The 12,794-nt window shown below is 44.9% G+C and overlaps 1 protein-coding gene across 5 annotated transcripts in view; it reads left to right on the forward strand.

Moving 5' to 3' along the window:
* The window catches only part of LOC138794171 (oocyte-specific histone RNA stem-loop-binding protein 2-like), a 32,598-nt gene that overhangs the window by 17,997 nt on the left and 1,807 nt on the right, over nucleotides 1–12,794 (forward strand). For 4 of the 5 annotated variants that reach the window (XM_069972953.1, XM_069972944.1, XM_069972957.1 and 1 more), the window contains 5 exons: nucleotides 2,262–2,351; nucleotides 2,517–2,630; nucleotides 2,748–2,876; nucleotides 4,686–4,823; nucleotides 5,148–5,244. In XM_069972953.1, the coding sequence (XP_069829054.1) occupies nucleotides 2,262–2,351; nucleotides 2,517–2,630; nucleotides 2,748–2,876; nucleotides 4,686–4,823; nucleotides 5,148–5,244 (568 nt within the window). The remainder of the gene's footprint in view (nucleotides 1–2,261; nucleotides 2,352–2,516; nucleotides 2,631–2,747; nucleotides 2,877–4,685; nucleotides 4,824–5,147; nucleotides 5,245–12,794) is intronic. The other variant, XM_069972948.1, reaches the window with a different exon arrangement.

The raw sequence follows: 12,794 nt of genomic DNA on the forward strand, positions 1-12,794 counted from the left end.
ATGTGTGGTATGTTGCGGAAACAACCTTGTAGGTTAGACTACTTTTGAACAAACTCTGGCTCTGGCCTAAAGCCCCTATTACACAACTATTACGGTCAGTATTTGGTGGATGTTGGCTGTTACGGCCTATAAACATCTGGTGTAATAGACTATGATCAGCTGAAATGAACAATGTCGGCTGATCGTTGTCTTTCAACATGTTAAAAGACAAACTACTAAGATAGCAACGATCTGCTGCCTTTGCTCCGTGGAATAGGCGCAGCGGCAGCAGATCGCTGCTATCTTCTATGGGCTGCCCAGACGATCTAGCAATAACCTGGGCAGCGCTCCGTGGCCCCTCTTGCATGCACGCACGCACTCACTCGTTCGCTGCCGGCGTGTGTAATAGTGCTGGCAGGGAACAAGGAGCAACAAAGTGCAGACAGAGCTCATTTGCTCCTCTCATCGCCTCATGTAATAGGAGCTTAAGGATAAGCCTTTAATATTAGATGTAGAGATGAGCGAATTTACATTACAAAAGTAAGCGCTTTGTTTGCTCTGCAGTCAGCTTATACGCTATTGCCTTTGATCTCTGTGCTGCTTTACCCTGGATGCCTGGAAAAGCTGGAACCAGTCCTGGCAAACTTCTCCCAGGACTGGTGTGGTGCAATGCTGTGAGGCACCCCATGTCACTTGCCAGATGGTACTGTGTGACTCCTAGTGTGGTGGTTGGTCAAGATATAGCTCAGCCAGATGTTATACTGTCGTGACACCAGTGCCATGTGGGTATACAGTTATGGGAGCACCCCTGCTTTTAGTTTAGAGTGGCGAACTATACTCTTTCCCCTGTGGTCGGTGACCTGCCAGTCTGTGAGGGGGGGGGGTCTCTTGGGTGCTTATCATGGTGGTCCGGGGTGAAGTTGTGAAACACCCGGACTATTGGTACCGCCACCCACAAAGGGGAGATGACCCAAGGAAGGTGCAATTACTGTGTCAATGTTCAATGTTTAAGTAATTACTGTACCAAGTCCTGTTACCATAAATAAACTTTTTAGTTTAGAAATACTTGATGCAGTAGGATACAGTAGATTTGTGACTTGACAATATATTTTGGACTTGACTGACAAGACTTGTGTTGAGAGCTTGAGGTGGTATAGCTGTGCCAGCTTGGTTGCGTGCAGAGGAGTAGAGAGGAGGATGTTGCGAGAGTCCCAACCCAAATAGTAATGTGCTCTGTCGGAACCTTAGAAGTCTAATACTTAAAAGAGAAGAGAGAAAACTTGTGCCTGTCTTTTGACTACTTGTCTTTGCACCACCTATTACCCCCCCCCCCCCCCCCCCCCCCCAGTGTCAGGTGAAGCGTCCTATGAGGGTGACACAAGCCTCAGACCTTGTTACCTGGGTTAAGCAGAGTGGCCAAGGGAGAGAGTGCGAGAGAGTATGTAGGCTTCTAGCAACTTTGCTCCTATCCAGATCAGTTTCCCTGGCTTCAGGATACTGTCCTGCACTTTTTTAGACTGGTTCTCAGCGTGGGCTGCGATGTTCTGACTTTGTCCTCTGTGAGTGTTTAGCACTGCATAGTGTGTAGAAGTGCTGCTTTCAAGAAAAGTGTCTATGCTTCCCATGTGTCTGTCCACTAACAGGGGACCTGGCATAGGCCAGGGCCCAACGTGACTGCTGTAGGGACTGTTCTGGCTTGTGTCCTCTGTGTGGGAACCAGACTAAGACCGACTAAGTGTGTGAATACACTTCCTCTCCCCATGTGACAACCTCCTGCAGGGTATGTAATACCTGCTGTGAGTGGTTGTGGTGTGCAATACATAGGTACAAGACATACATACTAGTGGCAAAACTTGGGTACTACTTTTACTTAGAGTACAGGCTTTTGAGGGGCGTATAAACTAGTTACTAGTATCAGCATATAAGCAGATAATATGGGGTGTTATCTAGGACTGTAGTGCCCATTGTCTCATAGTGGGGAAAGCAAACTTTTCACTTATCTATGTTGGCTGCCTTTCAGAATAGTGGCAAGGGCACAAACTGCTGGAACCCCTATGAGATCATATTGGGGGGGGGGGGGGGGGAGCTAGTGTCCCCCATTAGCATGGAAAGATTGTCAAACATTCTTGTAGTGTTTAAAGGTGGTTTCATTCAACATAATGAGAATTATCGTAACGTCAGCCTTTTTATATACCTATATATAAATATATATACTATTAAATCGAAGTTCTAATTATAGTGGTGCTTCTATTACTGTTGAATACTTTGCAAATCTTTTAAAGGGTACCATCAAGATCCCGTTTCCTCAGTGCTCCAGGGTTGCTGTCAAAAGAAGGTGGCTATCAACATAAAGCAGTATCTGATACCACAAGGTACATGAGTGCTCCTGTAAAAAAAAAAACACACATTTCAGCGCAGAGGATATGGCTGTGTAAAATCTGCTTTGCCTGGCTGTAAACCTATGTAGTATATGCAGTGATACACATTACTAAATAGATTTATCCTTCTCTTAAGGAAACTATAAATGCATTTTGCAGGCTGACTTTTCCCGATTGCAAACTTTCCCCTGAGAAGGACTGTGGCCACACAAGGGTCAGTGTTGGTGTTGATACACAACTGGATTTGTTGGAGTTGAAGAAACATCGAATAAGGTGTGTTTACTTTGACTTCTTTACCATTTGATTAAAAAACTATTTCCTAACTCAATCTCTTAATTTGTGCAAATGTTATAACTTTACAACATGGACTTTTACAAATATTGTACACAGCAGTTCCCCCACAACGCAACATTCCAACAAGTTTGAGACTGATGAAGCTGTACTTCAAAGGCGACAGAAGCAAATAGATTATGGCAAAAACACCATTGGTTATCGGCGCTATCGACAAGAAGTTCCCAAGTAGGCCTCTAGATCTTTACCTAAGTCTTTACCTAAGTAAATACGGGTATGTTAACACAGATAGTTAAAAACCACGTGGAAAGACAGACTCCAAAACTGCTTTCAAATCACACTGGTTTTTAAAGTACAGACTTTTTAACATTTCTTTAGGGTACAAACACACAGGAGCACATCTGCAGCAAAATCCCTGGCCTGTAGTTTGTATGGGAAGCAATACTCGCAGCGGGATGTAGGTAAACACCCCCCCACCCCACCCCCGCGAGTATGGATTCCACAGCAGATTTAGCTGCAGATCCGCCCTGTGTATTTGTACCGTTAGGAGGGAACCATTCCTATTTGTGCATATGAGTATGAATGTAGGAAGGGACATATAATGGCCCTATTCCACGGGTCGTTTTAGAGGAGCAAACGAGCGCTATTAGCGCTCGTTTGCTCCTCGTTCGCCGCTCGCTGCCGCCGCTATTCAACGCGGCTGCAGCGAGCGGGTGAGTGCGGGAGGGGCGGCGGGGAGCTGCGGGGGGGCTGCCCGGGGGATCGCTGATCGTCCGGGCAGCCCATAGGATATAGCAGCATCTGCTGCCGACGCTCCTATTCAACGGAGCGACGGCAGCAGATCGCTGCTATATCAGTCGCTTGTTTTTCAACATGTTGAAAAACAAGCGACTGCAACGATCAGCCGACATGAACGATGTCGGCTGATCGTTGCACTCTATTCCACGGAACGATTATCGTCCGTAGCGGTCGATATCGTCCGAAAACGAACGATAATCGTTCCGTGGAATAGGGCCTTAAGTCAGCGGTGCAATAATTGGCATAGTTGTGTTGGATCTAAAGTCTCCAAAATAGCGCCACATGGGAAAACAAGATTTGTATGTATGAACCTGCTGATGGTTGCCCTTTAACCCCTTCCCACATCAGCACATAACGTATGTACTGATGTGGGTGGGGGCGTTCAGAGAGGTCGTGATCTCGGGTGCTGTTTGTAGCCCGGGATCGTGGCTATTAGCTGGCGCGGTCCGATCACCGCACTTACTAATACATTTAAATGCAGCTGTCAAAACTGACAGCTGCATTTAAATGTATGATTTCCCCCTATCCCTGGTGTCTAGTGGGGATCTACCTACCCCCCCCCCCCTCACCCGCGCAATATGAACCCTTCTCCTTACCGAGCCAGGGCTCAGCGTCACACTTACCCTGAGCCTGGCTCGGCAATCGATCATTGCTGTATAAAGTATACTGCAGTGATATCTGTGGCAGATCACTGCAGTAATACTGAAAGTCCCCCAGGGGGACTCAAATTTAAAGTATAAAGTAAAAAAAGTATTAATTACAAAAAATTAAATCCTCCCCTTTTTCTCATTTTATAAAAAAAACTAACTAAATATTTGTTATGGACGTGTCACATCAGATCTAGAAAAATTGTAATTGATCAAAAATTCGCAAAGGAACATATATAACATGTCACTGCACAAATTTTTTTTTTTTCTGGTTTCACAGCATACTTTATGGAAAAATTAAGTCTGTCTTTGTAAACTACAAATAGTGGTGCAAAAAATAAGGGCTCATGTGGATCTGTAGGTGAGAAAATGCAAGCGCTATGGCGCCAGTTAGCCAGTTCTGAAGAGGTTAAAAATTAGGCAGATTTATCAGAGTGGCCAATGCTGACTGATTTACTAAATTGATGATCACCTTTTGTAGAAGGGACTGTTGGGGGGGCTAGGCTAAAAGGTTATAGGTAGTAGAACATAAACCCTACAGGTTTAACAAATCCAAAACTACTTACAGAAAGCATTTTACTAATTTTGTCAGATCTGAAAGGATACCAGGAATTCATCCCCGCAGCCCCAACAAACATAAGAAGTACAGTCGTCGGTCTTGGGATATGCAGATTAAACTCTGGAGGCGTGCGCTTCATGCATGGGATCCTCCTGAGGATATTTCATTTAAGTAAGTATTAGGAGATGTGAGTTCTTTCTGTATGAGAATTTATCTGAACTAGTCTAATGCATGCAATAGCCATATTTCCAAGGTCGCATACAGTGAGGGCACCTCTGCATCAAGATCCATTGAACTTGTTCAATTGGCCTAAACGAAAGACCCTTTTACACGGGCAGGGACTGCTATTGGCAGCCCAGCCACACATTTATCATACGTGGCAAAGACACTGCAAGCAAGGCCATGTAAAACAACCCTAATTTACTTCTGATTATCAGAAAATAAAACCATTTACTATAACTGTCCACAGTACTTAATGGCATCCTTGTCCTGCAGGAAAGAGAATTATCTACCAACACACAGCTTGTTATCTTCTTGGTTGGATGATACAGAGTCCCTTCAAGGTTTAGAAGCTGATTTGTTTGAACTACAGGTAAGTTTGGGGTATGTGTGGGTCTATTTATTTAGGACAGGATAAAAAATGCCATATTAAAGCGACTCTGTACCCACAATCTGACAAGTGGTTTGGGGGGGTCAGATTGTGGCTACAGAGTTGCTTTAAAAGCAACTAGACTACATGTATGCGAAATTAGCAAAAGTAAAAGGAAGAAAAAAAAACTATGGTTCACTAGAGATGTTAAGGCTATTGTAAAGGGGAAAAATGCAGCCTATAGGAGGTATAAAGAGACTGGAAATGTAGATGACAGATGTATAAAATTTATACAGAAGGAGGCAAAGCAGATAAGATTTGCTGCTAAAGCTTTAAAAGAGCAAAAAATGGTAACCTTTAGATATAAGTGACAGGAAGAAAAAGAATAGGTGCAGCATAACTTAAAAATAGTAATGTGTAGAATACGTTTTACAGGGATAAGGTGCTGAGTACATGAATAGCTATTTCTGCTCACTGTTTTCAGAATAAGGCCTTCACAATCACAGGCTGGTTGGACACCGCATTGGCTTCAGATGTATGGGTTCAGTGGAACTTGCTCATTTTTAAGTTGAATACGGTGAAATGTACAGATGGTGTCCACCCCAGGGTTTTTAAAGAACTCTGATCTCTGATTGCTGCTCCCCTTATGGTCATCTGACAGATTATCTGCCAAAGCCAGGAGATTTGAAAAGAGGATAAATATCAGGCATTCCTTGATGACCTGATCTGCTTAGTGTTTCTGGCTTTGGCTTCAAATCTTTGGCAGATGATCTTTTAGATAATCTTTCTGTGTAAATGGATCCTGACCGATCTGTATAACCAATCCCTCCTAACAGATGTCCCTAATGATTGGAGAAAGGCCAGTGTTATACCCATCAACAAGGAGTAGAGAAGAGCCCAATTACTACAAGCCAGTTAGCTTAAAGGGGATGTACCATCAGGTACACTTTTTAAAATTACATGTGAATTTAATGGTGCTGGCACAGGGAAGCCGCAATCTTTTTTTTTTTTTTTTTTTTTTTTTTAACCACAGCCCGGTTGCCACAGTGCCATTCTATTCATGGTTACCGGGGTCTGCCCCCAGTGAGAAAACCCTGCCCCTCCATAACACTGCTCCATTGATTCTAATGGAGCCCAAAATGGAGGGGCAGGGGTTTCCTCCCAGTGGGGGCGGGCCAGCCCACCTCCAGTGCTGCACCGCGGCTCGCTTAGAATGAATGGAGCCGCGTCATACAGGGAAGGGAATTCCCTCCCACTGGGGGCGGCCCGGCCAACCTCCAGTGCTTGAGCACCGGCCGGTACCGCTGGATCGAACGGCGCCATGCACAGGAACCGGGCGGCGGGCCTAAAAAAACGGACCGCGGCATCAGCTTTCCCGTGCCGGCGCCGAATGCTCTGTGGGTTCATGTTAAAGAGGATGTACCAGGTGGTACATCCTCTAACATCTGTAGTAGTAAAGATTATAAAAACTCTTAAAAAAAAGGATAATGGATCACCTAAGAATAAACCATTTGTTGGATCCAAACCAGCATGCTTTACTGTGGACAGATCATGTCAGACTAATATTATTGATTTCTTTATCACAAAAGTGCTGGTTGAAGGTGGTGCTGTGGATATCGCCTATCTGGCTTTAAGCCTTTGATACTGTTCCCCATAAAGAGCTAATAGAAGTTAGAGGAAACTGGATTTAATCCCTGGATAGTTAAGTGGATTTGTGGTTGGCTGAAGGATATCAGAGGGTTGTTAATGGTGTATATTCCGAGCAGAGACTGGTTACAAGTGGTGTGCCACAAGGGTCCGTTCTGGGTCCTATTTTTAATGTTTGTAAGTGACATAGGAGAAGGTTTGATAGCTAAAGTTTGTTTGCTGATGACACAAGCTTGCAAAAGGGTTGATATTCCTGGACATGTCGGTAATATGGAAAATTATTTAGCTTTCCTAGATAAGTGGTCCAAACCATGGAAACTGCAGTTCAATGTTTCCAAATATAAAATAATGCACTTGGTGAGGAAGCTGAGTATCATATTGGCAGTTCTGTTTTGGTAAGAGAAGGATTTAGGGGCAGTGATTTTTGACTGCCTTAAAGGACAAGTGCCATGAAAAACTTTTTCCCAGTAATTGAAGCACATTACAAAGTTGTATAACTCTGTAATATGCTTCAATCACCTATCTGCCTCCCTTCCCTGTCTTTTCCCCCCTCCACCCCCCACCAGGAAGTGTCCTAACTCACACAGACCTGATTACTGTCGTCACCGTCACCAGGCAGCTCCTTCTTGTGAGGACGAGTCATCAGCAGGAGGGCTGCTCTAGGTCCTGTTACACCAGCCTCCCCCTCCCCCTCCTTGTCAGGTGACTCTGCTTGCTCAGCTTATCTTCTCTAGTGACATGACTCCTTTACTGAGTCCATGGCAGCAGGAGAGAGGGTATGAGGGGGGGCTGCCTATGTGCCGGAGTCAGTCTGAGGGAAGATAAGCAAGTGAGATGTGACAAGTGATGGCTTGCAGTTGTTCAGCCAATGGGAGCTAAGCAAGCCTGTCACCTGACAAGGCAGGGGAGGGGGGAAGCTGGTGTAACAGGAGAAGGAGCTAAGAGAAGAGCTTGGTGACGGTGACGACAGTAATTAGATCTGTGTGAGTCAGGACACTTCCTGCTGGGAGGTGGAGGGGGGAAAAGACAGGGAAGGGAGGCAGATAGGTGATTGAAGCATATTACAGAATTATATAACTTTGTAATGTGCTTCAATTACTGGGAAAAAGTTTTTCATGGCACTTGTCCTTTAAGAGTCACCAGTTCAGTCTGTATTAAGGGGAAAGTTACTTGCTGGCTACCTGCTTAAATCTGTTCATTAGGGACATAAAAGCAGGGCCAGGTCCAGGTGTGCCAGAACCTTTGGGTCCTATTACACAGGCCGATGAAAGCCCGATCAATATTGTAAATATTACATGGCCCAATCATATGGCAAGGGCTGCACAGACATCCTTCGTGATGTCTGTGCAGCCCTTGCCCAGACAGTAAATACTTCACCTGTCCATGCTCCCTGTCCTCTCCTGCGCTCTGTATGCGCCCCACCATAGCACGATATGACTTCAGAGCAGCCTGTCTAAGCCCTTAGGGCCCTATTACACACAGCAATCTGCTAATTCAGGCCCCTTTAGCAGATCATTGCTCTGTGTAATGGTGCATTTACACAGGCATTTATCTGAGATCTTTAAAGCCAAAGCCAGGGACAGACTATGAACAGGTCATAAAGGAAAGAGGGATCTATCCTCTTTTCAAATCCATTCCTGGCTTTGGCTTTAAAAATCTGTCAGATAAATCTGTGTAAACGCACCCTAATAGACAACTATTATCAGCTAATCATGTCTCTAGGTCCTGACCTAAAATCAGCAGCTGCTGGGCATGCATTGCTATGTGCAATAGTGAAGAGTGGCTGATGAATCTGTAAAGAAAATGTCCATTACCTCTCCACACTCACCGGTGTTCTCTCTGCTCCTTTTGGCTGTTCATTTAGGTTCACACCTAAAATCATCGGTCAGCGGCGGGCGACCGACTGTTTCACAAACATCATACTTTACCTGTCCAGGCTGCAGGTCTTCTCCTTCTCCTGGTCCCGCGCCGCAGCAGCCTGTCTGAACTGACAGACCGCTCAGCCAATCACTGGCCAGAACCGCCGCCGCCAGTGATTGGCTGAGCGGTCTGTCAGTTCAGACGGGCCGCTCCGAAGCTGCTGCGGCACGGGACCGAGAGAATAAAGACCTGCAGCCTGGACAGATAAAGTATGAAACAAGGGCTGCAAGAACACCGGTAATTATGTCCCTGCAGCCCTCACTAAACTATTGTCGGCCCGTGGAATAGGACCCTTATTCTCTGAAGTGACAGGGTGCTCAGGAGCAGCGAAAATCAGGTAGAGTGGAAAGGTTATGTATGAACTTCACTAAAGCAAGCTGCACGGACATCGCTAACTATATATATAATATATACACATATATACAGCCAGTGTCGGACTGGGATACCTGGGGCCCACCAGAGGAAATGATCCCTGGGGCCCACCAAAGAAGAATCGGTAAAAAGCGACATACTGACCCAGCCCTATTCTGGATTCATCTGGATCTGCGACAACTCCCTTGTCCCCCAATCAGAGCAGGCTATAGAGAGAGCACTCCAATGACTGTATATACTGATAGTTTATGCCCATATGATACAGCTGCACCCCATATCACTATTTTATTACCATCTTCATCCTCCTGCCCCTCTATAATCATACTACTCCCCCCTTCATTATCCTCCTGCCCTACCATCATACTACTCCCCCTTCATCATACTACCTCCTGCCCTGCCATCATACTACCCTTCATCCTTCTGCATAAAGATCATACTACTACCCCCTGCCCTTCCGTCATCATAGTATTACCCCTCTCATCCTTTTGCCCCTCATCACCATACTACAGCCTTCTTCATCATTCTCCTGCCCCTCAATCTGTTTTTAAAACAAACCGCTATACTTACCTCACCCTTACGGTTCCTCTAGTCCCCCAGCGACTCCTCTCCCCACTCTGCATGAGAGAGATCAGTCACACAGACAGGGGACGGGGCTTCCAGCGGTGGGGGCGGGGCTTCCGGGTTGATACCTGGGACATGGTTTTGCCAGGGCTTGAGTCCAGGTATCCTCGCAGGCAGTGGCGCAGCGACTGCGGTCGCCGACACGACCGGGCTGCTACCAATTGGGGGCCCGCGGGCCCCCCTTGCCACCACACTGCCCCCACTCCCTCTTGTCACCACAAGCAGTGTTTTGCTTGCGGTCACAATAGGGAGGCTGGAACTGGCCCCCGGCTGACCCATGGCTCCCTGACTTTCCCGTCCCAGCCCCGGCAGCACACGCACAAGTGAACTGTGTGCGCCGAGGAAGTACTTCCGGCACAGGGCGCGTCACTAACACACGCCTCCTGTGTCGGAAGTAACAGCCCTGGCACACAGAGCTCTGTGGTGCGTGTGCTGCCGGGGCTGGGACTGGAAAAAGCCGAGGAAGTGGGGGCCAGGAGAGAAGAGCCATGGTGGGGGTGCGAGTTGTCAGGTGAGTTGTTGGGGTGTTTTGTATCTGTGTTTCACAGACTAGAGGGGGATAACTAGGGGGGCATCTATAAGGTTGGATAACTAGGGGGCATCTATAAGAGGGATAACATAGGTGGAGCCTCTATAAGGGAGATAACATGGGGGGGGGGGCATCCATAAGGGGGACTCCATGGAGGGTGTATGCAATAGGGCATGTACTATAGTGGACTACACAGAGGGGGCATAAACTATAAGGGTGATCACATAGCGCCAGCCTACCCACCTAATGAGGGCACAAAGGGGACAAGACAGATGTGCAGTTTGTAGAGAGGAGGATGGTGCCAGAGTGAGGAGCCTAATGTCTGTCTGGAAGATTCTGTGCATTCATGGCTCGGAGAAGTTCTCATAATGGCCCAGGGCAGATGGAGAAGATGAAAAGAGAAGAACTCTATCAGAAAAGACGTCACTGGATATAACTGCACTGTAATGTATATGGAGTAAAGAACCTGTGTAGAGCTGAGGCTACCTCTATATGACTGGATGAGGTGATATTGGTCTTTGTACAGTGATGTTATTCAGTAGCAGCGGTTTTATTAGTCAGTATGTGGTGGTATGTTGTAATCTGGTACTTTGTTTTATTTGATTTAGTGCACTAGATTTGGTCAGTAACAATATGGTGGTCATAGTGTGGCAGTAATATTTGCCCCTTGTATACATTTATTTGTAATTTTAGTCTCAGTATACAGTATTTGGCTAGTAACAGTATGACTATTATATTTATATTATATTTATATTATATTTATATTATATTTATATTATATTTATATTATATTTATATTATATTTATATTATATTTATATTATATTTATATTATATTTATATTATATTTATATTATATTTATATTATATTTATATTATATTTATATTATATCTCTCTCAATGGCCTAGCTTGGTCAAGGAAGGGGGCCCAAAATCACCTCTTGCACCAGGGCCCAAGAGACATTAGCTATGCCCCTGGGCATAGTCACTGGGAGTAGGGGAGGGGCCCACCAGAGGATCCTCCGGTCCTCGGGTGGCCCAGTCCGACACTGTGTATACAGCCCTTGCTGCACAATAATCGAGCTGTGTAGTAGGCTCAGTAAACAAGTGCCTTTTTTTTTTTTCTCCTTTTTTTGGCAACTTGCGCAGTAATAAACTACAAACCCTAAATGTAATTGCTGGGCACCTGCTGTAATTGAACCAGAACGCCTGTAGCTTTCAACATTTTGCACTGCAAAGGTTAAAAGAAATGGATGAAGCCTGCAATGATAGTTTAAAGATTAGTGGGTACTTGTTTAAAAGGGTGAAATACTCCACCATACCATGACTGTTGCTGAATATAATCATATACTAAAACCCATTAGTAGCTACATAGTTTATATATATATATATATATATATATATATATATATATATATATATATATATATATATATATATATATATATATATATATATATATATATATAAATATATATAAATATAATATTTTGTATGGCCTGCAGAGATGGTGTAGAACTGATAACTGTTCAATATTCAGTGACTATAGTGGGTGCCTTTTCTCATCAGCTTTTTGCTACTTTTCCGTCTGTCCCAGGAATATCTTGTTCGTTGCTCTAGCACATATAATAGTAAGGCCTCTCTGTAGTTGGGACCATCCCATCACACCCTCTAATAAAAAAAAAAAACAACTCATGGTCGCCTGGCTCTCGCACAACCATAGGGTAATCATTCTTAAAAAGCATCACATTTAATCTGAAGCAGTTACTAACCCCCTTCTAAAGCAACATTCACACATCCATAACCGCAGACTAGCAACTAAGGACAGGACTAAGCCCTTGCAGAGGTGTCGTGAACAGCAGATGCACAGCCGAAGACTCCTTCATTGAAGGTAGGGAATGAAGGCTGTATAATGGTTTTCCAGTATTTCTTGTGGCATGAATCCAGGCCCCAAAACACATCCACAACCTGTGGATATGTGTATGGGGCCATAGAATTGAGCAGGTCTGCATTTGTGTACAGAATTAATGGATGTGTGAAAGGGGCCTAAAAGCCTTGTAGTACTTTTTCATGACTTCCTTTCATTTTACTAGTTGCAGGGTAGGGGAGTGGAATGAAATTGAGAGATTTTTGTTTTTATACCATTCAGGCTACAGAAAAATTCTGTGTATTGTCAGTCAATACTCAACTTAAGCCTTATTCACACTTCCCGTAAATTTGTCTGTAGTCGCAGATCCGCGGGCCCATTAAATCCTATGTGTGCATTCACACCATCTGTGCCGTGATCACTGCCGCAGAAAAATAGGACAGGTCATAGTGTGGATGGTGGCACTGGTGCCTTCCCCTGCTCCTGCACTGCTATAAAAGTTGTAGCTTGGGTGCTTTAAGTGTAGATAGTAGGTGAAGTAGTATATCTGAGTAGGTTAGAAAGTGTAGCCGAGTTTGTTGGGTGGCTGTCTTGGGGA

This window comes from Dendropsophus ebraccatus, chromosome 1, assembly GCF_027789765.1.
Source record: "Dendropsophus ebraccatus isolate aDenEbr1 chromosome 1, aDenEbr1.pat, whole genome shotgun sequence".
NCBI classification, from domain to species: Eukaryota; Metazoa; Chordata; class Amphibia; order Anura; family Hylidae; genus Dendropsophus; species Dendropsophus ebraccatus.